At 34.7% G+C, this 25,499-nt stretch overlaps 1 protein-coding gene across 9 annotated transcripts in view; it reads right to left on the bottom strand.

Annotated features, from left to right (window-relative positions):
- Positions 1-25,499, bottom strand: part of ADGRB3 (adhesion G protein-coupled receptor B3) — a 459,396-nt gene that overhangs the window by 202,885 nt on the left and 231,012 nt on the right. For all 9 annotated transcript variants that reach the window (XM_048936529.1, XM_048936524.1, XM_048936532.1 and 6 more), the window contains one exon: positions 22,110-22,218. In XM_048936529.1, coding sequence (XP_048792486.1) covers positions 22,110-22,218 — 109 coding nt within the window. The remainder of the gene's footprint in view (positions 1-22,109; positions 22,219-25,499) is intronic.

Raw genomic sequence — 25,499 nt, 5'->3', positions numbered from 1 at the left:
CCCATAAGTTCTTCCCACCTTAACCAGTCTGTGATTCTCTAACTTAGTTTTTATCTGCAGTATGAAAATAATTATTTACTTGTTGTTAATGTTAATGTTAAGAACATGATGTTAATATTAAGAACATGAAAATTAGCAAGCCTTCTAGAGGAGAATGCATGTAATTCAGGTGCCCAGTCATTTACATGTCAGCAGCTAAAATGTCAGTTTGTTCTAAAAAAGTCATACATAGACATTAAGACAGAATGACATGTCATTCATTTTACACTTCATTGTACTCATTTTATGTTAGGCATGTATTAGAAAAATCTGTTTAAAGTACTGGACTTTGAATGATTCAGTTCTGCAATAAGCAAACATGCACATTACTTCCCATTTTTAGGAAAACAAAAGTAACACAAATTTTCTAAGAATACCTTAACAAAATGTCATGTCCTGAATGTGCAAGACAGAATGCTAACTGATCAGGACTGAAAATTATAAATACTGAAATTTCTTGTTAGTTTATCTATACTGGCATTTCCTATGCTTTCAAAACAAACACAGTCAAGAGCTTCCACTAATTTGGAGAAAATCTTTACTTTTGAATTAACTTTAGCTTGAAATAACAAGAAATAATAATAATAATAAAAAGCCACCCACAGGGATTTTGATGAGAGAAGATTTAGAAACAGAAAGTTTTCATGTAAAGAAATATATTTAAGGGCAGAAATTTATTACATTATTTCACTTTCTGAATAGTCTCTCTTATTTTGGCCCTTATATACCTTCAGCTACAATTCTCATATGATTTCTCAAGGTAAGAAAAGATTGTAGAAAATAGGAATTTAATAACACATATGTCTGTATTCATCAACTGAAGAATTTAGGAAATAGAATATAATCTGTTTTCAAGAAGCAATATCACCTTAGTATTGAATACACCTACTGAAAGTTATAATGCAGGCAAAATAGCCAGTCTTTTTAGAATTCCATGAATACTCATTTGAAGCAACTTGGTATAAATGATAAGACATTGGTTCAATTACACATAAGTACACATACATCTTTGATGATTTCATGATAATTTTTGATTCAGATAAGTATTAATTCTAAGTGTCACAGAATCATACAATCAATGGAGTTGAAAGGGACCCTTAAAGGTCATCTAGTCCAACTCCTCTGCAATTCAGCATTTATAAAATTCGAGGTCATCACACAACAGGTTCTCATTTTGCAGGCACCAGATACACTGCCCTTCTGGGAGAAATAGTGCTAAATTTGTTTCTGGGTAAAATAGTAATGAATAGAACTGTCAGTGTCACAAAGGCCTGTGACAGAGAGCATGAAAAGATTTTTTTGTGTGTGTTAAAATTCAGAATACTGAGTATTTCTGCAAACCTCTCTATAAAGGCTCAATTAGAATAATTTTTATACATTTCATAACTTTTCTGTTTATCTAAAATGTAAAATATTTGTTTGTCTGTTTATAAAATAAGCAAACTCATTCAAGTCAGTTCATGCTGGATACACATGCAGATGAAATCCCTTGAGTGGTTTCTGATTGCAAATTTGTTATGATGAAAAATCAAATTTGGAAAAGCTGAAAGAGGTAAAACAAAAGATTATAATTTTTTTCCCAAATGTCTGTTGTTCCAAGTTTGGAACAACAAAAGGTTTCTTAAAAAAAAAAAAAAAAAAAAAAAAAAAAGCACAGATGACACAGATGACTCTCTACATATAAGATATATATTTAGGATATATATAAAATAGAAGTTCAGTTCCATAGAAAGTGATAGAAGTGATAGCATATGAAAATTATATTATCATAGAATTTGGCCATAACTGAAATGCAACTTCCTCATGTCTCCACAAGAAAAAAAAAAAGGCATTGTAAATGTATAATCACTGTTACTCTTCACTTAATGTCAATGCTTGCACTAAGATGTGGCTATTTGTAACTGGCCAACATGCTACAGAGAACAGAAGCACGTTGAAATTTGCAAATTTGAGTCACAAGACTCAATGAAAATTTAAAGTTTTTCTTTGAGTAGTCAGAAGAAATTGTATTCTTATGGTAAAATGAATGCTTCCTGAAATATTTGGTTATTTGGAGTAAAGTTTTAAGGTAGAAAGCTGTATTTCATTAACTAGAAGGCAATTTTGTGTTCTATGAGTAATTCTGAGGAAGATGAAGACATGAACAGCCAAAGAGACCCATAGTCGAATCCAAGGTAGTCCATGTATCCAGAAGTTTTATTATTTTTCATTTCCCTCAGTATTACTCTATATTCATGTAACTAAGACTAAGGTCTCCCTTAGCACCTCCTGCTTGTCAGAGGGCACTTTGCAATGTAAAGAAGGAGTCAGCATAAAGCCAGACAGGAGATGGAGATTAATGTAGAAGATATCACATGTAAGTTGATGACTTCTAGTGTTACAGACATAAAGATTAGAAACGTGGTGAGGGGGCTATGCCATTTGAAGCATTATTTTAGATTGAGTATGCAGGGAAGGTGTAGAAACCAAGCATTTTTCAATCACTGTTACAAGAAAAAAATGTAACTGCTGGTGATTCTAGCTGATAACAAGGAAAAAGAGAATGAGATTGAAGATAATGTTAAAGTAAGAGGGCTCAAAAGAAGGGAAGGGTAATGAAGCTTGAGAGATGGAAGAGAAGTAGAAGGAGGGAGATCATATAAATGTTTATTTATCATGTTTACTGATTAGATATCCACTAAGGTCTCTTACAAATGTAGGCAGAGACAACATTACAGAGGACAAGAGATCAGTCAGAGGGTAGGGGCAGTAGATATGAAAAGTGATTAGAAGGGAATTGACAAAAATATTCCCACAATATTACATTGCCTGGGGAGATGAAAAGCAGAGGTAGAATGACTGCTTCCCAGAAACAGCAAATTGAAGCAAAGGAAGGATGGCCACTGCCTAACCTCTAGGGAAATGACAACCAAACCCTAATCCATTCAGAGATATAGAAAGATGTGAACTAACTTACACAGGATACTGAAAGGTAATATGAGATGTGATTTCTTGTGGATGGATTTAGACTTGATGTATAAAAGCCACACAGAAGGAAACTAAATAAAATCATGTGAATCAATACTTGTCTATAATCACAGCTTTTTGTAACAGATTGGACATGGATCTTTTTTTAATTTTTTTATTAACTGAATAGCCTTTTTTATCATATGAAATGAAATCATAAAGAACTTTCAGATACAAATATAAGCATATTGAAATTGAGAGAATTGTAAATTCTTTTGGCATAGAATGTTAGTGAATTAATTCCACGCAATTGTCTGTTGAATCCTAAAAGGTATAACCTTCTTAAAACCACATCCAGCAAAAAAGTATATATGGAAGAATGTTTGCAGATGGCCCTCTTTTTCTACAGCATTATCTTCAATATTTTATAACTTTGTGTTGCTTGGATCCAGATTCTAATTTCCTCCCTTTAACTGTTAACTTCAGTCACCTTTCTTGGTTAAAAATATATGCTACAGCTTGGCAAGAAAGGAGGTGCATAATAGCCCTTCCTATAGTGTTGTAATTCTTTTCTAGCTATGTACTAAGGAGTGTGAGACAACAGAAGATCTTCAAATCTGATCTGTAACACAGACACATAACTATTGAATATCTAAAACTTGTCCTCTAGAAACAAAATGCACCATACTCCTTTGGATCATTGAAAGAAATGGCCAAGAAAGGGAGAATAAGCTTCATTAGGAATACTAGTAACACCAATAAAAATACACATTTATTGAATAATTTGCCCACGTGACATGGTAATATCATAAAGATTACGTAACAAATCTAGTAATGAATACAAATAATGAGGATAATGAAGGTGTCTTTCTCTGATTAAAAGTACAGTGGATGAATATTTGTCATGATGAATATGGCACAGATGTTGAGACAGACTTAAAAGCAACAAAAGGCTAGAAAAACTGTAGGAAATATGTAACATAGTTGCAAGATGTGGATATGCTGAGGTGTAGAAAAATAAAGGACCAATCAGGTCTTCAAGGACATGAGCAGTAAATGCCCAGGTTTACTCACCTAGAATTAGACTCAAATGGAATTGTGGTAATGACTCCAAATTGCAGTATGAAGATACAGATGTGGGCTTAGATTTGTACAGATCTATTTGAAAAGAAAATTCACTGGGCATGTGCAAATCTCCCCATATGCTTTCACAGAAGCATTCTGAACAGAACATCTCAATGGGTTTTTGTTTTTGTTTTTTTTAAATACTTTAGCTCCATTAAAAAAAAATGAAAATTAGAGTAGTAGGTAAGATACAAAGCTCAAGCCTGTACCTATGATTACTAGAAGTAATCCTAATAATATATCTACTAATTCCTAAAAATACATCTTCAGTTGCTTTTTTTTTCTTCAAACATAGCCAAGTCCAAGTGCAAATTGTCAGTCTAACACTGTTCTTTACAGTATCCTTTATGTTTGGAGCATTTGAATTTGGAAGATCTACATGCTTTCAGGCAGCCTGTGCCATTGAAGCCACTGTACATTCCCTGCTGTCTTCTGGCTTGCCTCACCTATCAACTCACTCCTGCTTCTCCCTGAACACAGCAACTGGTAGACAAGTACTACAACATCTACCTAGCAAGTGCCTTCAAGAAAGGCTTAAAGAAAGGCTTAGGCAGATTTGTACAGAAAATCTGAAATAAAACTAGTGAAGAAAGACATCTCTTCTGTGTCTCAGTTTAATGTTAGAGCCATGGCTCTAACCTTCCTCACAGGAATTTATAACTAGATCTTTGCTTTCTGGAGGCAAGTCTTGAATATCCTCTATGGAAGAGATAAAACAGATTAAGATTTGCTTAAGGGATTGCAAAAAGTGGTCCTGAGGCACTATGAAATGCAATCATTGGGATAATGCACGCATGCTTTATTTAGATTTTTTACATCATGCATGGCACAATGAAAACTCAGTAGCTCTGTGGGACATAGAGATACTGTTCAGTATAAGTAGTAAGTAATTCTAATTAGACCAGGTTGATTTACTTGGTCACACTGTTGAATTCTAAATTAACTTTAATAACTCAGGAGAAATATCTCAGAGTTATTATGGTCATTTCAATAAAACAACTGTGCAATGAGGAGATGCTTTAAAAAACTTCTAACTAGAAAATTGGGCCTATAAAGAATGACAACCTGGTTATTACAAGCTGTTATAATGTTGCTATATGAATCACTATGGTGTGCGGAGATTGCGCTCAGCTCTTCTGGTCAAGTCATCTCCAGAATCCTGTTTCTTCACTCTTGAAAGAAAAGGCTTTTCAAATTTATCAAATTTGTGGAAGAAGGAATCAAAAAAACCCAAGCAGCTAACTGAAGAATGAAAACCAACTGTGAACCAAATGTGAACCAGAAAACAGAATTAAATTATACAATATTACTGTTTACTTTGTCTGAACTAAGATGCCTTGTATGTCCTGTAAGTTTTTGGTGCAGTTGAGAGGGAAAAAGGGTGCTGTCTGAGCAGTCTCCTGATGGTTTTAAAATTCATCTGATTTTATGTAGATATTGTATAATAAGCTTAAATTGCATTTTATGAATAATGGATTTACTGAACTTTACCTGTGTCTGAGTATGTAAAATGCAAGCTCAGTGCTGAAGTTAATCATAGCCTTTGGTCAAAATACCTAACTTAAGATACAACATAGCATTCTACCTACAGAAGATTCTAGTTTTTAAAAAGTGTTTCATTTCAGAACCACATTTCAGATGCTCTTAACAATACTTTCAGCTTTGATTTTACATGATAGAGGGAATTACCACATTGGACAGATAATCTGTAGAGACTACCATAAATAAGAAAACATTTTTTCTTGTTTTCCTGAGACACAACAGATGCTGTCAAATGGAGCCATCAGCATGCCCCTGCGGCATTCAAATCCCTAATGATGAATGTACGGCTCTGCAACATCTCCTTTACTAACACATACACCTGATATAACTCTGCTATATCTTTAGCATTAAATCCTATCTGAACCTATTTTTTGCTAGTTATTCCAAAACAAATTTTGTTTTCCACAGCTACTGTTGTTTCCTTAATTTGTTGTGCTAGTATATTTATTAAATATATATCCAGAATAGGAGTCCCTCAAACTGAAACTGCATTGCTTTGGCTAAACATGCCTTATTTCCTGGAAAACTCTAAACAGATAACATTCCATTCTACAACACACAGTGCTTCAGAAAACACAATTACATCTATGATATAAAGATGAAAAGAATTTACTCCAGACTGTTTGCTCATGTTATTTGAGAAGACACAGTGGTGAATTCATTTGGAAAGCAATATCATGAGTATGAGATGTGGAAATAAGATGCAGGGATGAAATTTTTATTTTTTATTTAGTCCTGTTTCTACTGGACTACCCAACAACATGAAGTCCAGTTTCTTTCATTAATTACCTGTTCAAAGCAGTAATACAAAGGGTGGCTGAAGATACACACAAACAAAGCTATTACTTTACAATCAATTTTGTTCCAAAGCATTCTGTACTTATTGTCTTGTAGAGATGTTCAGCAGCAAATAATAATCATTTGAGCCCAGTTTTGCTGTTAATGCTATGCCATATTTGAGAATGCTGTCAGTATCTATCTCCACATTCTGATCTAGGATATGGCCAGGAAAAAAAAGACATTATCGTCCAAGAGTATTTGATTGTTTAAGAATTTTAATCCACATTTAAAGTGGCTTTCCTAATATAAACCATTCACTGGAGAACGGGACAAAAAAAAAGAGGTCTCGTTTTATTTTGCTTTTTTTCCATCATAGTATGATTATAGTATTATTGCTCAGTAGCCAGTATTTTACAGAATGCTGGAAATAAAATTGCCTTTTTTTTTCCTTTAGTTATTTTTCCCTCTCAAGTCTGTATAGCTTTTACAGTGCCATTGCCAAAATAATATTTTCAGTGTACTAAATGGGTCCCTAATCCCAAAACATCTAAACAGTGTTTTATTGGAAAACAAACCAACTGCACTCTGTTGGCAAACATTCATAAAAAGTATCTAAATTGAACCAAACAGGCACAAAGTTTACTGGTCAGCGTAAGAATAATCATTTTTTTGATAATATTTGTAAGCAATAACTTTTTGCACAAGTGAAGGTGCAGAGGATGTAATCTGGGCCTATATTCATATGAACTGTGGCTATTGTATGATACTTGATAATTTAAACATTTGAGTTCTACAGATAGATTATCTTCTGCAAAGGGACATTTGAATAGTAATGAAACGTTCTCAAAAATATGAACCAAATGTGAACCAGAAAACTGAATTAAAATATACAATATTACTGTTTGCTCAATGTCATCATTCAACAAATGAGACTGTCAGTGCGTGTGCTAAGACAACATAGTGGTTTCACTGCTTGGAGCAAAAAATTAATTGGACATAGAATAACTTTTTTCCCAGACCATACACCAACATTCACACAAAGAATAAAACAGGAAGTGATGAGAATTTAGCATAATGAATTAAAAATACTTAAGTGAAAGAACTAGTTTATCACATTAATAATTGCATTATTCAAGAAAATTGGGAAAAGTGTACAATGTTGGGTTTGTTATTAGGCAACTAACTGGGGATTTGGGCTGTCATGGTGCAGGCAGCTGGACTGTCTCGTGATAAGCACATATGGGAGTTATTCAGCATTGTGGTAGGTGCTTGGAACAGTGTGTCCATTGGCCTTGAGGAAGAAACTAAGAGAGGAAGAAGGAGCTGAAGGACAAAGATAAGGAACAAGAAGATGGACACCACCTGGAGATGGCCACCATGGAACAATGTAACAATGAAGGGCCAATGGTAGGACTGGTGTTGGGCAGCCTGGACTGATACCCACCAATAAGATTCTGACAAGTGGACTTCAGAGGGTATATAAGATACTGTTGAATTTCAATAAATGTCATTTTTCAGCATCCCCCATATTGGTGTCTGAGGTGCAATGGTCCTAGTGAGGAGAGATTGCAGGTAGAGCAAGGAGAGATCGCTAGCCCCTGCAGTGAGGGATCCTGCAATGGTGGCATGTCTGTGGCAGCACAAGATAGAAGAAACAGAAGAAGAGGGGGATCTAAACCCTTAAGCAAAAGCTTCAAGTTTGTTTTAATAACTAATTTCTTGGGCTTTTTAATGATGACGTCCCATATCTAGTCTACATTTGTGGAATTTTTATATTGTGCCTTCTTTCAGTTTTTATTCTTTTTCTGATAAAATTCAGTTGGGAACAAACAAATCTCACTGGAAGAGGAACTTGACCTTGCTTTTCTTATATTCTCTGAAAAAAACTTTAGCCTCCAAAACCAGGATAATTTTCTTCTTTAGTCCAGTGCTCAATATACAGTGGCATATACAAAACTTGATGTAAATGAAAAAAAAAAATCTACAAAAAAATTAACTAGTACTACTATGTGAAACTCTTTCAACATGAAAGATTAAGAAATCTATACAAACACTGAGTCTACTTTAGTAGTTTGTACCACTTAGAGGATCAAATGCATTGTGTATGACGCAAAATGGTGGTTTGGCAATTTAGCAACTCTTATCATGTCAACCATTGTGTGATAATTGTCCACCAGACCCAGGAGGTAACATAATTGCATTAATTGAAGGTTTGGCTTTGTTCTGGTGAAACACATGAAAAAAACTGAAATCTTAATATAAAATAGAATGCAAGCTGAACAATTCCATTTAATGCCAAATTATAGCCTGGAGAGACTTTCAACATTGCCATGAATGGTGATGGAACAGGTCAAAGTGAGTACAGAGGATGCTGGGCAGCAGTTAAAATTCTGAATCCAGCAGCTGAGTGTATCAATAGGAAAAAAAAAAATCTGTGAAAATGAACAAATATACTGTTAAATAACTTACATTTTTTTTTTTTTTTTAATGAAGAAAATAAAATACCCTTACAAATAACTTCTTAGGAATAATGACCAAATCTCTGCATGTTTACTTGCTGCCTTATTCTCCAAGCTTTAAAAGAAAACTCGTAAATGAAAGCTTCAAGTTTGTGCAAAGAACAAACATTCTGCAAATTCACTCTACTAACTCATCTAAGAAAATGATAAACAGCATAAACATAAATACTTGAACCTCCTCTGAGCTCTCGTGTTAAATATCTCTCATAGGAGATGAACTAGTGCCATATGTGAATTCCTACTCTATTATGTGTAGTCTATTATTTTTGGATTACAAGAGTTTTTGATAACTATAATTTTTATTTCTGTAAATGATTTCTAAATACTACTAGGAATGTAAAATAGATAATGCAGCATAAAATCACAAGCCATCTTTTTCAGTATTGGAACTATTCATCCAAGAAACAGGTATAAGATCAATCTGGCTAAGTTAAATGACAATCATTTTGCAGAAATTAACTTCTCTTTGTGGATTGTTGACTGTGAATAGAGACCATTATTTTACATTGCCTAGATAGTGATGTAATTTTGAAAGCCAAATGAGCATTAAAAACATTCTGCAATGAATAATCTAAGATACCTAAAGGCAAAATGAGACATTCTCTTTAATCTTTATGAACATATCGTACCCTCTTGAGGTAAATATTAAAAAAGAGGGGATAAATTTGCTATATTTTTGATAAATGTTTCCCTCAGAGGCAGTAGCCTTGTACATGTAGATGCAGCAGCTTATATGATTGCCAAATCCTGAAAATCCAGTCATCCTGATGAGTGTCCCACAGTTTCTTCCCCTTTGGCAGGCTGGTCTTTTTTCATTCCACTTCATTATTGAAAATGAGATTTTAGTGCAAATACAGGGAGGAAATATGTTTCACCAATCAGCACTATTTTACATATATGAATATGGTCCCATGTATTTCTTGATCTCATGTTTCTGAGATCAGCTCATATTCTAGCCATGATGTTCTACAACACGACCAGAGGCAGCATTTGAAAGCTTTTCTGGACAAGTTACTTTACTAATTCACTATTTTCCTTTATATGATTTTGAAATCTACCTCTGTCTAAGAAAATTATCTACTGAATAATGGAATGGGGCCATAAGATTTTAATAACTATGTATTAAAAAAAAAAAATAGCTAACACTGCTATTAATTAAAATAATACTAAAAGTGCAATAAATTTCAGTAGGTTAGGAAAAATATCTCCTTCCCCCCCAAAAAAAATACAAACACTAATTGAACAGCTCAAGCTTTGAACTTAAATTCATATCAAAAGAACAAATATCTTTTTAGAAGAATATTTCCAAAACTACCTTTTTAAAAATTGGCAAAGGAATGCTGTTAGTGGCCAACTACATTGCCTCCATATATATATGGAGGGTGTCAGTTAAAGCAAACAAAGAAAACCAAACAACAAAACCAAGCTATTTTGCATCATTGCAGTGCAGTTTAAGCATTTGTGCTCCTTATCCAGAATCATTCAAATATGGAAGGTCACAGAACTGTTCTGCACACTTTGAGTATATCAAAATCTTCCTCCCATGACAAATGCATTTTTAGGTGAGTTATGAGAAAAAGAAAGAAAAAAAGAGATCTTTTACAGAGTTCCTGCCAAAATTTTACAAGGTGGAAAAAAAGTTATATTTATGCAAATCTCTAGATCTAGATCAAACCTCTAGTTTAAATCTTAAACTTCATAAGTAAACATTACAAAAGATTTTCTGTCTCTACCTTGAGGCAGAGAAACAAATACGGTTCTAAAACTCAAAGTTGAAATCACAGGAAAGCATAACAAAACAAAACCCATTGAATGATCTTAGGGGTTCAGAAATCGCAAGATGATAAAGCAAAAGGTACTTAATTACTTTCAGACTCTATACTTGATTTTAGCAAACCTATTAGCTCGATGATTTGGGATCCTTTCTACTGATCTTACTGTTAGCTCTGTCACTGTTATCCAATTTGATCTTAACAGATTAGCAGAGATAGCTGCAGGCCCCTATACATAAGTCCAACTATCTATATTAAAAAACAAACATTAAAAAAAAAAAACAAAAAACAACAACAACAAAAAAAACAACCAAAATCCACAAGCACAATTATAATTAATCAGAATTATATCTGTATGATTTTGCATGGCTTTGAAGTTTGATCTTAACAGTGTGTTGTAATTTCACTGTCGAAATAATTATTTAGCATAAAAATACTTTTCACTGATATGAAAAATCCACTATCACTCTCATGAAATTGAAATGAAAACTGATAAATGCTTACATTATTTAATTCCATTACAATTTACTCAAGCTATGTAGTTTGGAAGCAGTGGATTTGTATTATTTGGTGTTACAATCTGCAGGAATGACAGACGAAATCATGTAGTTTATTATCACAGTATGTTGATTTGTCTAGCATTTGATAGAAATTCTTTCCCTCCTTTTAAAATAAACTTAGATACATCGTTTCTCAGGAAACACTGAAGTGCACTTCTTAAAAAAAAAAGTTTGTCATAAAATAGCTGATTTATCCAGAAAACAACAGTTTTCAATTATCCAAGTAAAAAGGGACCTATAAACAGAATGATTCAGAGAGGAGTTTACAGGAGGTAGAAATCTAGGAATAACATCATAATCTAAAATACATATATTTCCGTGATGTAAAAAGCTATTTACACAAGTGTGCTGAAGATAATTCTGTTGCCGGCATACTTTTTTATGAGATTCAAGCCTGGATGTCAGCATTTTTCAGTTTCCAATTGCTCCAGTGTATATTTAATACAAGGTAGAGAAGGGAAACGCCTATTAGATTATTCTCGTTTCTTATAGCCGCCATTTTAACATATTGAATGGCTAGTTTATTGAGATTCACCTTTAGGGCAAATTAATAAATTGTATGCACAAAAGTAACTACTGAATTATGTCTTTTACTAAAATGCAGCCACAGAATTAAGTAAGCTTTTTTATCCACGTTTGTGAAGTTTCTTTGATAAAGATTGTCACAGAAATTTCCTCCATATTAATTATGTTTTTTCTTAAGAAACTCTGAGAGCTGTATTTCCTCAGGATCACTGAATTCACAGATTTAGAAAAGCATGGAAAAAAAATAAATCTACTCTTTGCCCTGTCCATAGCTACATTTTTGGGTAATGTGAGTCACTTAATAAGCTTATTTGACATCAGAAAAGAAATATGAGCTCTTAATCATTAACTTCAGGCACTAAGTCAGATGCTGGGAGTTCAAAGTCTGCATGAAGTTTTTTCCTTTAATCAGGGAAAGAAGCTTGAATCTTCTAAAAGCCAACATATTGATCTGATCAAGGATTTGCTAAGGCTGCTATAAAGGAAATTATATGAATACATGTGGATGAGAGGTATATAAGGAAATGACAAAATTTTCACATGACTTTTCTCTGCAGTTTTTTTTATTTTCTTTATTTTCTTTGAAAAATCTGTCTCTTCTGGTAGCTGTTAGTAACCAGAAGCTTGTTACATATACTTTGAGCAAATGAAGAACGGGAAAACATGTGGCTGACACTGACTGTGTATAAATCTTGGCAGACAAAGATTTTTTAAGGAGTTAAGAAAGAAAAGTGACAAATGGCCTTTTTCACATAAATGAGCACTGGATCAACAGAGAGCACACCGGCTTGGGGCAGGGCTCCTACTGCATGTGAAACCGCTGAGGACTTACAGTGAAAATCATGAATGAGAAGAACAGGGGATAGATGGCAGAACTTAAGAGTCAGAATTACTGCTACAGCAACCAGGCTCTCTCTGCAGGAACAGAGAGTACCACCAACTATGAACCACAGCGCAATAAGAATTAATTATGTCTATTGGGAATGGCTTTCACCCCCTGAGGCATGCCTGAAAACTGTTTGGGTAGGCGCCAGGAATTCCACACAGTATGGACATCTGTGGGATGGCTTTCAAGCATTTAGTCCTTTTCAAATCATGTTTGTAGACACAGACTTAAAAGGAGATTTCTAGTACAGAATGGAAAGATGGTGGGCACCAACTCACTCAGGCTATTTTGAGAAGAACATGACAGTGAAAATTTAGTTAAATATAACAAAAGATTGTTAATTAAATATTGCTTATGTTGGCATGTATTCAGCTAATTCTTCAAAAGCAAGGCAGAAATCTGAAGAAAACTGAAATATTTCAAGAATTAAAGGGATCTTGTATTTTGTAACTATCAGAAAAGTATTTCACTGCAAATCACGCAAGATTAACTCTTCTTCCTTGTGAAAATACGTTCTTGAATAAAAGTTATATTAATGATTATGATGATATTATGATTATGATGATTATAATGATATTTTTATACATAAAATATGATACACCACACAGAATGTTTCCTATTCACCTTCTAACAATAATAAATATGCAATCCATAGAGTAGTCCTTTAAAAGTCGTAATTTTCCCTAACTTTTGCTTCCTGAGAATATAGTGTATTGCAGAATAATGGATAGGAGGACAGAGATCTGAAATAGCTTCTGATATTATATATAATATACTAGTCTGAATTAGTTGTCCTGCCTACATCATGGTGAAATCCAGATCTGCAGAACAACATAGAAGGTACGACAAAGGTTTATCTTTTGATAGACCTCTTACCCACAGTGAGACTAGAATTTAATGATAACCAAAGCATAACCTCTGAACACTTAATTTTGAACCTGAAAAGTAGTAGATTTCCAATGTGAACAGGCAGGACTCTTCAAGAATCATTCACAATCTTTTTTCACAATATAGAAATGGAAGGATAACATCCCATAGGAAGTCATAGTCATTGCTTTGCTGTTTTTACTGGCTTTTGAGGATTTATTTTATTTGGTTCTGAATGCACATTAGCCACATTCTCTTACATACAGCAGCCTGAGAAGTTACATACCTTCTTTTACTTCAGAAAAACAAACTTACTTCCACTAATCTCCAGGGCACTCTTTCACTCTCTGATACTGTCTATGGTTTGATTTTATAATGTGCCTGAGTAAGGTTACGTATGAATGCTGATTCTGCTCTTCTTAAATTGCTATGGAAAATAATAATCACCATCTTCTTCCATTAATGTCCCAATATTTTATGTGATGAGAGATCCACAGATATTTTGGAATTTTCATTTTCATTAGTCTGATAGGTCCAGTTTTCTTTCTATTGGGAGTAAATGTTGAAATTGCAGAATTTCACTTTAAAATTCACAATACTGTGCTGTAATACTGCAAAACCCAGAACAGGGAGTAATTTCATTACAAATTAAGTGTATGTGTAAATTATTAAAATAGCTGTTTCTTGACTGAAAAAAAAAAAGAAAACAAAAAACAAAAACCCAGCATTTTATTTACAACACTGTATAAATTAATAGAAATGTTTTTGCCTTTTTCGTTCATATTTAACATACTGGATAAAGAGCTTCAAGCATTAAGAGCAATTCAAACTCTTGGTATATCCAAAGCCAGTACAATATTTATGGTATATAAATCTAAGGTTCTCAAATGCTGCTTTGAAGATACACATCAGTAATAGAAATACAAATAAGATAAGGAGACTGGTCTCTGTGATTCTGTGATTCTGTGATTCTGTGATTCTGTGATTCTGTGACTGGTCAGATTCCATTCTGATAAGTAAATTAACTTTATAATGTGGAGTGGTTTAGAAGAGAGTAAGAACAGGTTCACAGAATCACAGGGTTGGAAGGGACATCAAGGATCATGAATCTCCAACCCCCTTGCCACAGGCAGGGCCACCAACCTCCACATTTAATACTAGACCAGGCTGCCCAGGGTCCCATCCAACCTGGCCTTGAACACCTCCAGGGACGGAACATCCACAGCCTCTCTGGGCAGCCTGTTCCAGCACCTCACCAGTCTCCTAGTAAAGAACTTCGCCTGACATCTAACCTAAATCTTCCATCCCTTAAAACCATTTCCCCTTGTCCTGCTGTTATCTACCTTTTCAAAGAGTTGACTCCCCTCCTGTTTGTAGGCTCCCTTTAGGTACCAATTAGGTCACCGTGCAGCCTTCTCCAGGCTGAACAAGCCCAACTCCCTCAGCCTGTCTTCATAGGGGAGGTGCTCCAGTCCCCTGATAATCTCTGTGGCTCTCCTCTGGACCTTTTCCAACAGCTCTCCATCTTTCTTGTACTGGGGGCTCCAGACTCGTACATAGTACTCCAGATGGGGCCTGACAAGAGCAGAGTAGAAGGGAACAATCACCTCCCTGTCCCTGCTGGCCACCCTCTTCTGATGGAGCCCAGGATACCATTTGAACACTGCTGGCTCATGCTTTTTATCCATCAGGACCCCCAGATTCTTCTCTGGAAGATATCTGCAGGTACAAGACCTACAAGACCTAAAAGCCTATTTCCTTTACATTCAGGAAAGGGTGAATGAACCCACAGTAACAGACAGAAATAGAGCTCACTCATTTTTTCTAGGATTCTCAGAGCTTGGCAGATGTACCATTACTAGCAAGTTACAGATAGAGTAACTAGTACAGCTAGGTACGTATTCTGAAAGTTCCTTACATTTCTATATGTCTCTATAATGGGAAAATTTTAAGATGCATTGCAAAAGCCTGCAAGATTATTAAACATTTATGGATAAATTTCACATATATGAATATGGAATGAACAATTACAGAGTAAACAAGGAACTCTGCAGGTAGAAGCCAATGGATGCTGTTTTAAAATAATTTTATCACTTACGGTATTTAAGACTCTATGAAGGCATGAATCAGACTTTGTCCTCTACAAATATTCATAAAGCTTATATAAGTGACTCAATCTGAAATCCTGAATAAAAAATTATATGTTAATCACTATACTGGATCAGACTACTCATCAGAGTACCAGTGTCACAGACTGATTTTTACATGGGAGCATTAATTTTTAACTTTATTTTTTTTCTAATAGACTATAATCAACTGCATTCTCCAGTGAAACACTGACTTGTTTTATTTGTTTTTATTCTATTCCTCCTAAAAGCTATATTTCATTATCATTCAGAATTAAATGTGCTAATTATTTAAAGTCTCTGCTTGTTTTTTTTTTTTTTTTTTTTTTTCCTGTGAGAAAGATTAAACAGAGATGTCAGTCTTAGTTTCCCTTTTCATTCACTAGATGTGTACATCTAGTACTTTTTAACAATCTGTTCCCAAAAATCTATTCTAATCGTTCCAGTTCTCAAGCTGTTTAATTTTTTAAAATCACGCTTCTCTGGACTTCTATTATTCACAGGTTTTATTTACTCACAAAGTAGCACTTCTCTTTGCTTTAAATGCACTGAATCATTCAGTCCTAAGCTAGTCAGAAGTTTGTCTATAGCTAGTGGAATGAAGATATAGAATGCATCTCATGTCCTTACATTGGGTGCCTGAGATGGTATGAATGTCTCTCCTGAGCAGTAGATTGTTCTGACTATAGTTTAAAGTGACTTTGAAGAACTTTAATTCTTCAGTTAAGTAAAATGAATCCCAATGAGTTTCAGTGAAAGGGTCTGAAAATGAAAACATAGTCTTTTTTTTCCTCTGAGCTCTAAGAATGACCACAGGATTTTACTGAATTCCTTCAGATAGATTTAGATATGGTTTGAACTACTGTCCCTTACATGCTCTGTCAACACAAAATTTAATCTACCAGTGGATATTTTCCAGAGACCTTCAATTTTCACATCTTTGTGGCTCTTTCCAAGGCTAAATAACTTTGTGATATCTGGATATTCTAGAACACTACTGATCAAAAATCAGTATCCATTAAACTAACATCAACAAAAGTAGCCTTTCTCACACTGAAAATGCTGTTTATTTTCTATCAGTTCCAAGTAGCATCCATGACAACCCACATTCACTTGAAGACTATATTCTGTTCTCATTAATATCTTTGAAGAGCTGAAAAATTGATTTTTTTAATTTTTTTTTTTTTTTTTTTTTGTCAAGAGAGACTCTTTTAACCACTTTTTAGCTACTGCTCTCAAAGAAATTCATTTGACAAGAGGAAACATCTTCTTTCCAAAAGAATCCTAATCTACCATAGAAATATGTGTCTCCTAATACTGTCCTATACTTCCAATTCCCCATTCCTTTAAAGGCACTTCTGCTTGTGGCATTCCAGTCTTGCAGTCTAGCATGTTTGTTTTTGTTTGTTTGTTTGTTTTTAATTTAAAAATGAACATTTCACAATAGTATTTCAGTCATCCTTTATCACTTAATGACTTACTTTGATGGGGCTCAAAATTCACCAAAGCCCTAAAGTAGAACTGCTTAGGAATTTAGATCTCCAAAAAAAGTCTGTTTAAGGCAGGATTTATTCTTCAAACTGAAATCAGAAACCCACATTTATAAAAGAGAAAACTGAAAGCAATTAACACAGTACAGTAACAAAATGTTTTTTTCTCTCTCTGAATGTTGCATCTTTGCAGGTGATTCTGTGCTTCCAGCTAATTCAGAACCTGAGTGGTAGCAAAAGTTTTTCACACCTTTTTTTTCTGTGCCTGCTCAGATGGTCCTGAGCAGGAAAAGAAAGAGGATGAAGAGAAGAAGCAGGAGGAGGAAGGAGGCTCCCCCTCCTGTCAAAGGATTTTTTTTCACTTAATCATTTCTTAAAGGAACATAATATAGAAGTGAGAGAACACACATAAACACCATCTGTACTGTCTATGCACAATCAATGTAAGTTGTTGCTTTTAAATTTGTTAGGCTTTTCTTAGCATTTTCTCTATCCCTGAGAAAAGAGCTAAGAAGAAACAGGCTTTGCTTCACTGAAATGCATTCTATTTGGCTGTGCTTCCTAAATCAACCCCAAAGTGGAGATATTGTATCATCTAGATTTGGAATCAGTCTCCGAGGTTTATTTAGGAAGCAACCAGAAATTGAACCTAAGATCCATCATGCTGAAAAGTTTAATAGGAATATGGTAGCTGTCCTTACAGTCCTCTTAGCTACTTGCTGATGCACAGTAATGTGAATCAGTGTTGCCTGACATATACGGAGGTCGCTCCAAAAGCAATGTCTCCTATTTATTTTCATGGAAACTAGAACAGATACAAACACATCCAGTTTTTGGTTTCCATAAACATTCAGCAGGCATTGATGAATGTCAACAAATTTCCACATGGAAGAATGTAATGACATGCCTTTGCTTCACACACACTTTCCTGTCAGACACCATTTTGTCAGATTGTCCCTCTGCTGCCAGTTGTCACACATAAAAATTTAACAGAACATTGGCAACAAAGTTAATTTTTACTGCTGTGCCTCCAGCGTCCACTTCCAACGTTGTGGGCCAAAGTAATACAATAGGAGGCATTATTTTTGGAGCAGCCCTCATAGTTAAGGTAACTCATTACTTCTCTAGAGATGAAGACTGAGAATGTACAATGAACAGTCACTGCAACATGGCTATGGTGTGTTAACTTTTTAAGCCACAAGTTTATGTGTCTTGAAAGAAAGAAAAGCACTCCATCTGGATGGTGTCAGGAGATTAGCGTATCTGTCAAACACAATTAGGTGCTCAGATTACATATGGACCATTACAGTGCCATTCAATTAGAAACAAACACGTAAAATGGTATCAGTAGAACAAAAACAAAACTCCACAATCCTGTGAAAATTGCTACAGAACTGGATGGTCGCTTTTTTTTTTTGCTTTTTTTTTTTCTGACTAGAAGTAATAGTTAATCCTTAGAATTAGAACCTTCTTTTCATATATATAATGAAATCTGGTAAAAGGCATTTAAATTATCTGAAGATGCTGAAGGAATATTTTGGTAAATATGGTAAACAACCACAGAATAACTGTTGGATAGTTCTGATTAAAGACAAACATAATAAAATAGGACTGTGTGGAATATACTTGCTTATTTAAATGACAAGATTGTTATTACAAATTGAAAACAAGAATTCACATATTTTTAAACACTTTTTGGTACTACAGAATTAAGGCTAAGGCAGAACAACAGCAACTGTATAGATCTTGTCTCAGCTGAGATCAACATAAACATTCCCTAAGTTCTTGCTACAGTCAGCCAGATAGAGTCACACAGACCTCCTTAGGATAACTACAGAAAAACTCAATCATTCCAGATACATACCTTACTGCTAACAACCTTCAGTTCCCATCTCACTGTTTCACCTGAGTTCAAGCATTTTGGTCAATGAGTTGCACAGTAATTATCCTGTCCCTTTTCAAAGAACTGAGCAAGGAGTAAAGTGGAGGACTGGATAAACACACTTCAAGAATGAAGATCTAGGCAGTCAGAATAAGCCTATAAATCCATTTTACTTCTCTTTATCTTTCATCAAAGGAAGATAAAGAATTATGTAGCTAACAGCAGATGTACTCCTAAATGCCTAAAAATATCTGAGATGTGAGAAGAGCAAAAATAATCAAAAGAAAAACTATGAAGATTAAGTAGTTATATAGACTAGCCAGTGCACAGCATGGTTTCTAATTCAATTGGAAAGTTGTTGCTGTTCCACATGTGAAACCATGGATATGTAGAGATAGAGATTATTTGAATGCATCTTATTAAACATTTTCAGTGTGTACTTTTCCACATTTTTCTAAGGACAGATCAGATCAGAAAGCAGTAAGTCATACCAAGTAGCACAGACAGTGCTCTTTAAATAGACTCATCTTTCTATTTTGTCATAAAAATGCTAATGGAATAAGTGTTTTAAGACAGTTACTTTCTTTCCTTTATAAATATGTGCAGAGTCTAGCATAATGAGGGACTGACAATTGGAAGAATCTTTAAGTGACACTACTTTGCAAACAGTAAACAACAGAAATAATAAACCACTTGGTATAAGCAAATGCTTCCCACATTGCCTACTGAAAAGTTTTAAGCATTTTAAGATTGACAGAGGTTTTCTAGGTTTTTTTCTGAGTTCTTTGACATCTCTCCAAAATAAGGCTGTATTGGTGCTTACAGTTCTGTCAATCCAAATATAAACTGGACAAGAATCATAAATATTTATTATTGTACAGAAAGCTAGATTTTTGATAAGGACATTCCAACTGTTTCCCTCTTTCTTTTCAAATCAATTTCTAAATGACCTTATTTTCTGAATATTTCTTCTGATTCGCTGAAGAATTGACTGGCATATTAATGCATGGAGATCATAACTGAAAATCTGGAAGAAAATACTGAGATCAGAAGTTTTTCTATCAGGTAGTCATTACAAATGAACAAATAGAAAGCCTCATGAAACTGAATATGTATGTCTATGGAGCAGGATGACATGCATGCCAAGGTTCCGAAAGAGCTGACTGATGTGGATGCCAAACTGCTCTCCATCATATTTGAAAAGTTGTGTCTGTCAGGTGAAGTCCCCAGAGACAGAGGAAGGGAAACATCACTCCCATTTTTAAGGAAGGAGAAAAGAAGACCCATATAACTGCAGACCAATGAGCCTCACCTTCACACCTGGGAAAATTATAAAACTGATTCTTTGGGAACATATACTAAGGCACATGTGAGTTGAGGAGGTGATCTGAGACAGACAACATGGCTTCACCAAGGGCACATCGTGCCTCACCAATCCACTGTCCTTCTGTGATGAGGTAATGGCTTCAGTGGACAAGGGAAGGGCAACTGATGTCATCTATCTGGAACTGTGCAAGGCCTTTGACATAACCCCACACCACAGCCTCTAACTTGGAGAGGTAGGGGTTTGAAGGGTGGACTATTCAGTGGATAATGAATTGGTTGGAGGATTGCAGCCAGAGGATTGTGGTCAATTGCTCTGTATCCAGGTGGAGGCCAGTGACAATATGCTTTAACATCTTGATCAGCAATGTAGACAATGAGATGACTCCATGCCCGGGACTCCCAACACAAGAAAGATATATTGCTGTTGGAATAGATCCTGAGGAAGGTTGTGAAGATGATCAGAGGCCTGGAGCACTTCTCCTGCAAAGACAAACTGAGGGTGCTGGGCTCATTTAGCTTGGAAGAGTCTCTGAGGAGACCTCATTGTGGCCTCCCAGTACTTAAAACAGCTTATAAACAGGAGGAAAATCATGTTTTTATACAGACAGATGGTGATAGAACAAGGAAGGAAAGTTTTAAACTAAAAGAGGAGAGATTTAGATTAAATATTAGGAGGAAATGTTCCACTGAGAGAGTGGTTTGGTACTGGAAGAGGATGCCCAGAGAAGTTGTGAATACCCCATTGCTGGAGCTGTTGAAAGACAGGTTGGATGGGACCCTGGCAAACCTGATCTAGTGGGTGATTCAAAGAAGGGGATTTAGACTTAGATGATCTTTAAGGTCCCTTCCAACTTAAGACATTCTATGATATTTTGACTCTACAGTTCTATGATTCTATGATATGACTACCTGACCACCTAACATTTTCCTAGTATCAGAAAATTGCAGGTGTAGAATGTTAATTCAGTGATAAAGATACTGAGCAAACAAGAAATACTTTAAAAAAAGCTATTCAAACTCATTTTTGGTTGATTTTTTTAACAGAATGCAGAGAGAATTCAGGAGCATTTATGGCAACCATTGAGTGTAATTCATTTGCTAAGAATCTTCGTATTTGCTATTCATTACGTTGCCCGGCAACTCTACAGAGCTGAAAACAAAATTCTAAAACCACCACACAAAGAAAACCTGGCATAAGAAACTAAAGGCTTACTTATTTTGAGAAATAATGCATTTTGTTTTTATCTTTAATTATTGCTTCTCTGTCTATGTTGATTATTTTCACACTAGAACATGTGCAAAGACATTGGAGAGTACAACATTAATAGATAATGTCTAAAAAATTAATATGCCTCAAGCCATTAAGTATTTAATTATTGTCTTAATTAGCAGGAATTTCTAAGTACCATTTGAGTCACTGTTTATTCTGGGAAGGCTACAGCATATAGCTATGGTTCATAGCATTTTTATGATAATTTTTTGAATTTTATTTTACCTAAAATATTTCTCTCATATTTTGAGATAGAATTATAAAGATAAGTGTTGTGTACAGTGTACCAACTGTATTAAATCAGAAAGCATATAACCAAGCATCAGAGATAATCTCAAGGAAGAGACGGAGTCCAATCTGTATTGTAATAGAAACAGCAACTCTAAAGTACATACTTGGAATTTCTGATTTTCAATAGGTCATAAAAATCATGGAAGAAATTCCTATTTCTTACCTACATTTCCAGTCATTAGGTATGAATTCTGAAAGTCCATCATTCCCATTCCAACAATGTGTATAAAATCTTCAATCACCTGCATTAACTCCACCGAGCCTGGATAGATCTAACAAAGGAAGATCAGATACTCTGTAACTACAATATCAAAATCTTTATGGCAGCAAATTCAAATAAAATCTTAATACAATCCAATGGAATGTGAGATGTAACAGTTGAATTCTCTTGCCATTTTTAAATACATAACATTCTGCATGATTGTACAGCAACCACATTTGCCATTAGATCCTCAGCTGAACAAACACTACTTCCCATAAAGCTACACAATCTGTGCAGTGTTTGCTGTAAGTCATTGCACTTATACAACAAACAAACAAACACTGCTTTACTGAACATTACTCTCAATATAGGCTAAGGTATTTCATGTCCTAGAATAATTGTAATGCATGTGTTTTTTCCCTTCCCCTGGAAGATATCTTCAATAACTTCAAAAATTGTATAATGAACAGATGAATCTTACCCTGGCTTCTGCACCATGATAACCATTTGATGCTTTAGTCATTATTTAAGTAACATAATTTATTACTAGTAATACAGTTGTTTTGCTGATGTGGAATAGCTGGATCATTGATTAGCTGAGGTTGGAAAGGGCCTCCAGAGATCATCTAGTTCAACTATCTACTCAGAGAAGGATCAGCTCCAGCATGTGCCAGGATAATGTCGAGCTGCAGCACCATCTCTAAGGATGGAGAACTCAGAGTCCATCTGTGCAACTGCATTCAATTGCAGTCATTCATACAGTGAAAGGGTCTATCTTATATTTAAATGAAATTTGCTGTATTTTAATTTGTGTTGGTTGCTCTTTGGACTGTGACTGGTATCTATCACTGAGAAGAGTCTCTCTCAGGCTTTTTTACTCCCTTCACCATGAATCTATAAAACTGGCAGGATTCCCACTTTTTCCAAACAAAATGGCAGCTCTTTCAGCCCACATGCTATATAATCTAATGTCCTAAACACCTTCATGACTCTACAATACGTTGTATTTGCATTGTGAAAGTAGCTTATCACCATGACTTTTAAAGTGGTAAGGACATTTAAAAAATATATATTTTCAAAGCTATAACAATTACAAAATAATTAAAAATGCCTATATTCAACAATAACATATAATTAAAACAGTTATTAAATACCAAAAAAAATGCTGCTGATATCACATGCATAAAATTAATTTTTGGTGGTTATGATCTTTGTCATGAACAGGATAATTTTTAGTAGTACAGGTTGTTTTTTTTTTTTTTTTTTCAATGGAAAAAAGAATGGATCACCTGCTCACATAGCTTTCTTCCTTTCTATTAGCGAATTCTCCAAAATTTCAGTTATGAGCAACATTCAAATCACTTTTTCTACTGCTAGGAGGACAGATTCCAAAAAAATGCCTAGGCTGACTATAAATTTGAGTATGATATACTCCATCTTCATTTCGCTTGATCTGTCAAGATCTGTAGCTATGTGGTTCAGGATACTGGTGTATTCAATGTGATTGTTTCCTGCATGGATATTTTTACAAAAGGTAGGGCAGCAATATAATTTTTGTGAAAAATGTATGATGGCATTTATGATCCTAACATTGCAAATGCTGCTTCAAGTGAACGAGTCTTCCATTTTTCAAATGATGAGGCAGTGAGATTCCAAATGATGAGACAGTGTGTTAGCCTAACTCATCTTTTTTTTTTTTTTTTTTTTTTTTTTTTTTTGCATCCACCTTATTCATAGCACACACACAGATTATGTATGAAGACTGAACTTTGAGAAGATACATTATTTCTAGTTCTTTCACAAGGCATTATAATAGTTATAATAGTTCAGCACAAACTGTTGAACAGTCAGTGTAATAGAGGTAGTCTTTGTTTCGATATATCTGAAGCACTGCCTAATCAATAGGTTCTAACAGACGGTGATGAAAAATATGGAGAATATCTCCTGAGTTTTGATGGAGAATATCTCCTGAGTTTTGAAACATTATTATCATTATTGCGGACTTGAAGTGGTTTCCTGTCTGCAGCGCTTAACAAAAGCCAAGTACTAAAGTGAATACTACTTATCTGCATCCTATGTAACTTGTAATTAATTGTATCAACTGCTGGCATATAATCTAGAAAAAATGATGTGTTGAGGCACTGCAGCTTTATAGCAAGTCAGCAATTTACTGACAGTGAATAAGATTAGTAAGATTTTTTTTTTTTTTTTCCTAGGAAAACAATGCAGAAAACACTCAAAAAGATCCAGGCTAACATATACTGTGGAGTTCAAGGAAATAAAGGGAAAAAAAAAAAAAAAAAAAAAAAAAAAAGTAGGCTAGACTGCCACTTTGTTTACAATGTTGCATTACAAAAAAAGGAAAAAACGAACAAACAAATCCAAAATAAATCAAAATAAAAGAAACCAAACAACTATTTTTAATGAGTAAGTGATGCTTGATATAGATTGCACTGGCAGTACATTACAACTTGCATATTTGCTACTATGATTTTGACTAAACAAGTATTTGAACAGACCATAAAATTTTAAACAACATTGCTTTTGTTTTAAAATCCAGTTCTATTTTACCATAACTTTTAGAATCATAGAACAGCTCAGGTTGGAAAAGACCTTAAAGATCATTGAGTCCAACCACAACCTAACCATACAAACTTTAACAACCCACCACTAAATCATGTTCCTGAGTACCACATCCAACTGGATTTTAAACACATTCAGGGAGGGAGGGATTCCAGTTTTTCCTGATATTCAAACTAAACCTCCCCTGGCGCAACTTCAGGCCATTTCCCCTCATGCTGTCACCTGTCACAAGTGAGAAGAGACCAACCCCACTCTTGCTGCAATGACCTTGTAGGTATTTGAAGAAGTTCCATCCACCAACACTAAATAAAATGAGATACCTTGTCCATTCTTGTATCTGGATCTTACATAGAGGTACAAGAAAAACAAAAGAAAAATTTGATTCCTTACTAAATTACAATGTATCAGCTGCAGCATCTTAAAGAATCATAGAATCCTAAGAGTTGGAAGAGACCTCTGAAGGCCGTTGAGTCCAACCCCACTACAATGAACAAGGACACCATAGTGAAAGCAGGTTGCCCAGGGTGTGATCCAGCCTGGCCTTGAAAGTCTCCAGAGATGGGGAATCTACTACATCAGTAGGCAACCTGATCCAGTGCCTCACCACTCTCACTGTAAAAGATTTTTTCTTTATATCTAACCTAATTCTACCCTCTTTTCTGTCCAAAGCAAAGTTTGTATGAGTAGAGAAACATCTTGATCTTCTCTTTCTTAGTCATTATAAACATGATTACTTCCACCTACTCTGAATGCCTCAATTGTTTGTAT

Source organism: Lagopus muta, chromosome 2, assembly GCF_023343835.1.
Source record: "Lagopus muta isolate bLagMut1 chromosome 2, bLagMut1 primary, whole genome shotgun sequence".
Lineage (NCBI taxonomy): Eukaryota > Metazoa > Chordata > Aves > Galliformes > Phasianidae > Lagopus > Lagopus muta.
The sequence above is the reverse complement of the archived record's forward strand: the minus strand, read 5'-3'. Positions and strand labels throughout refer to the sequence as shown.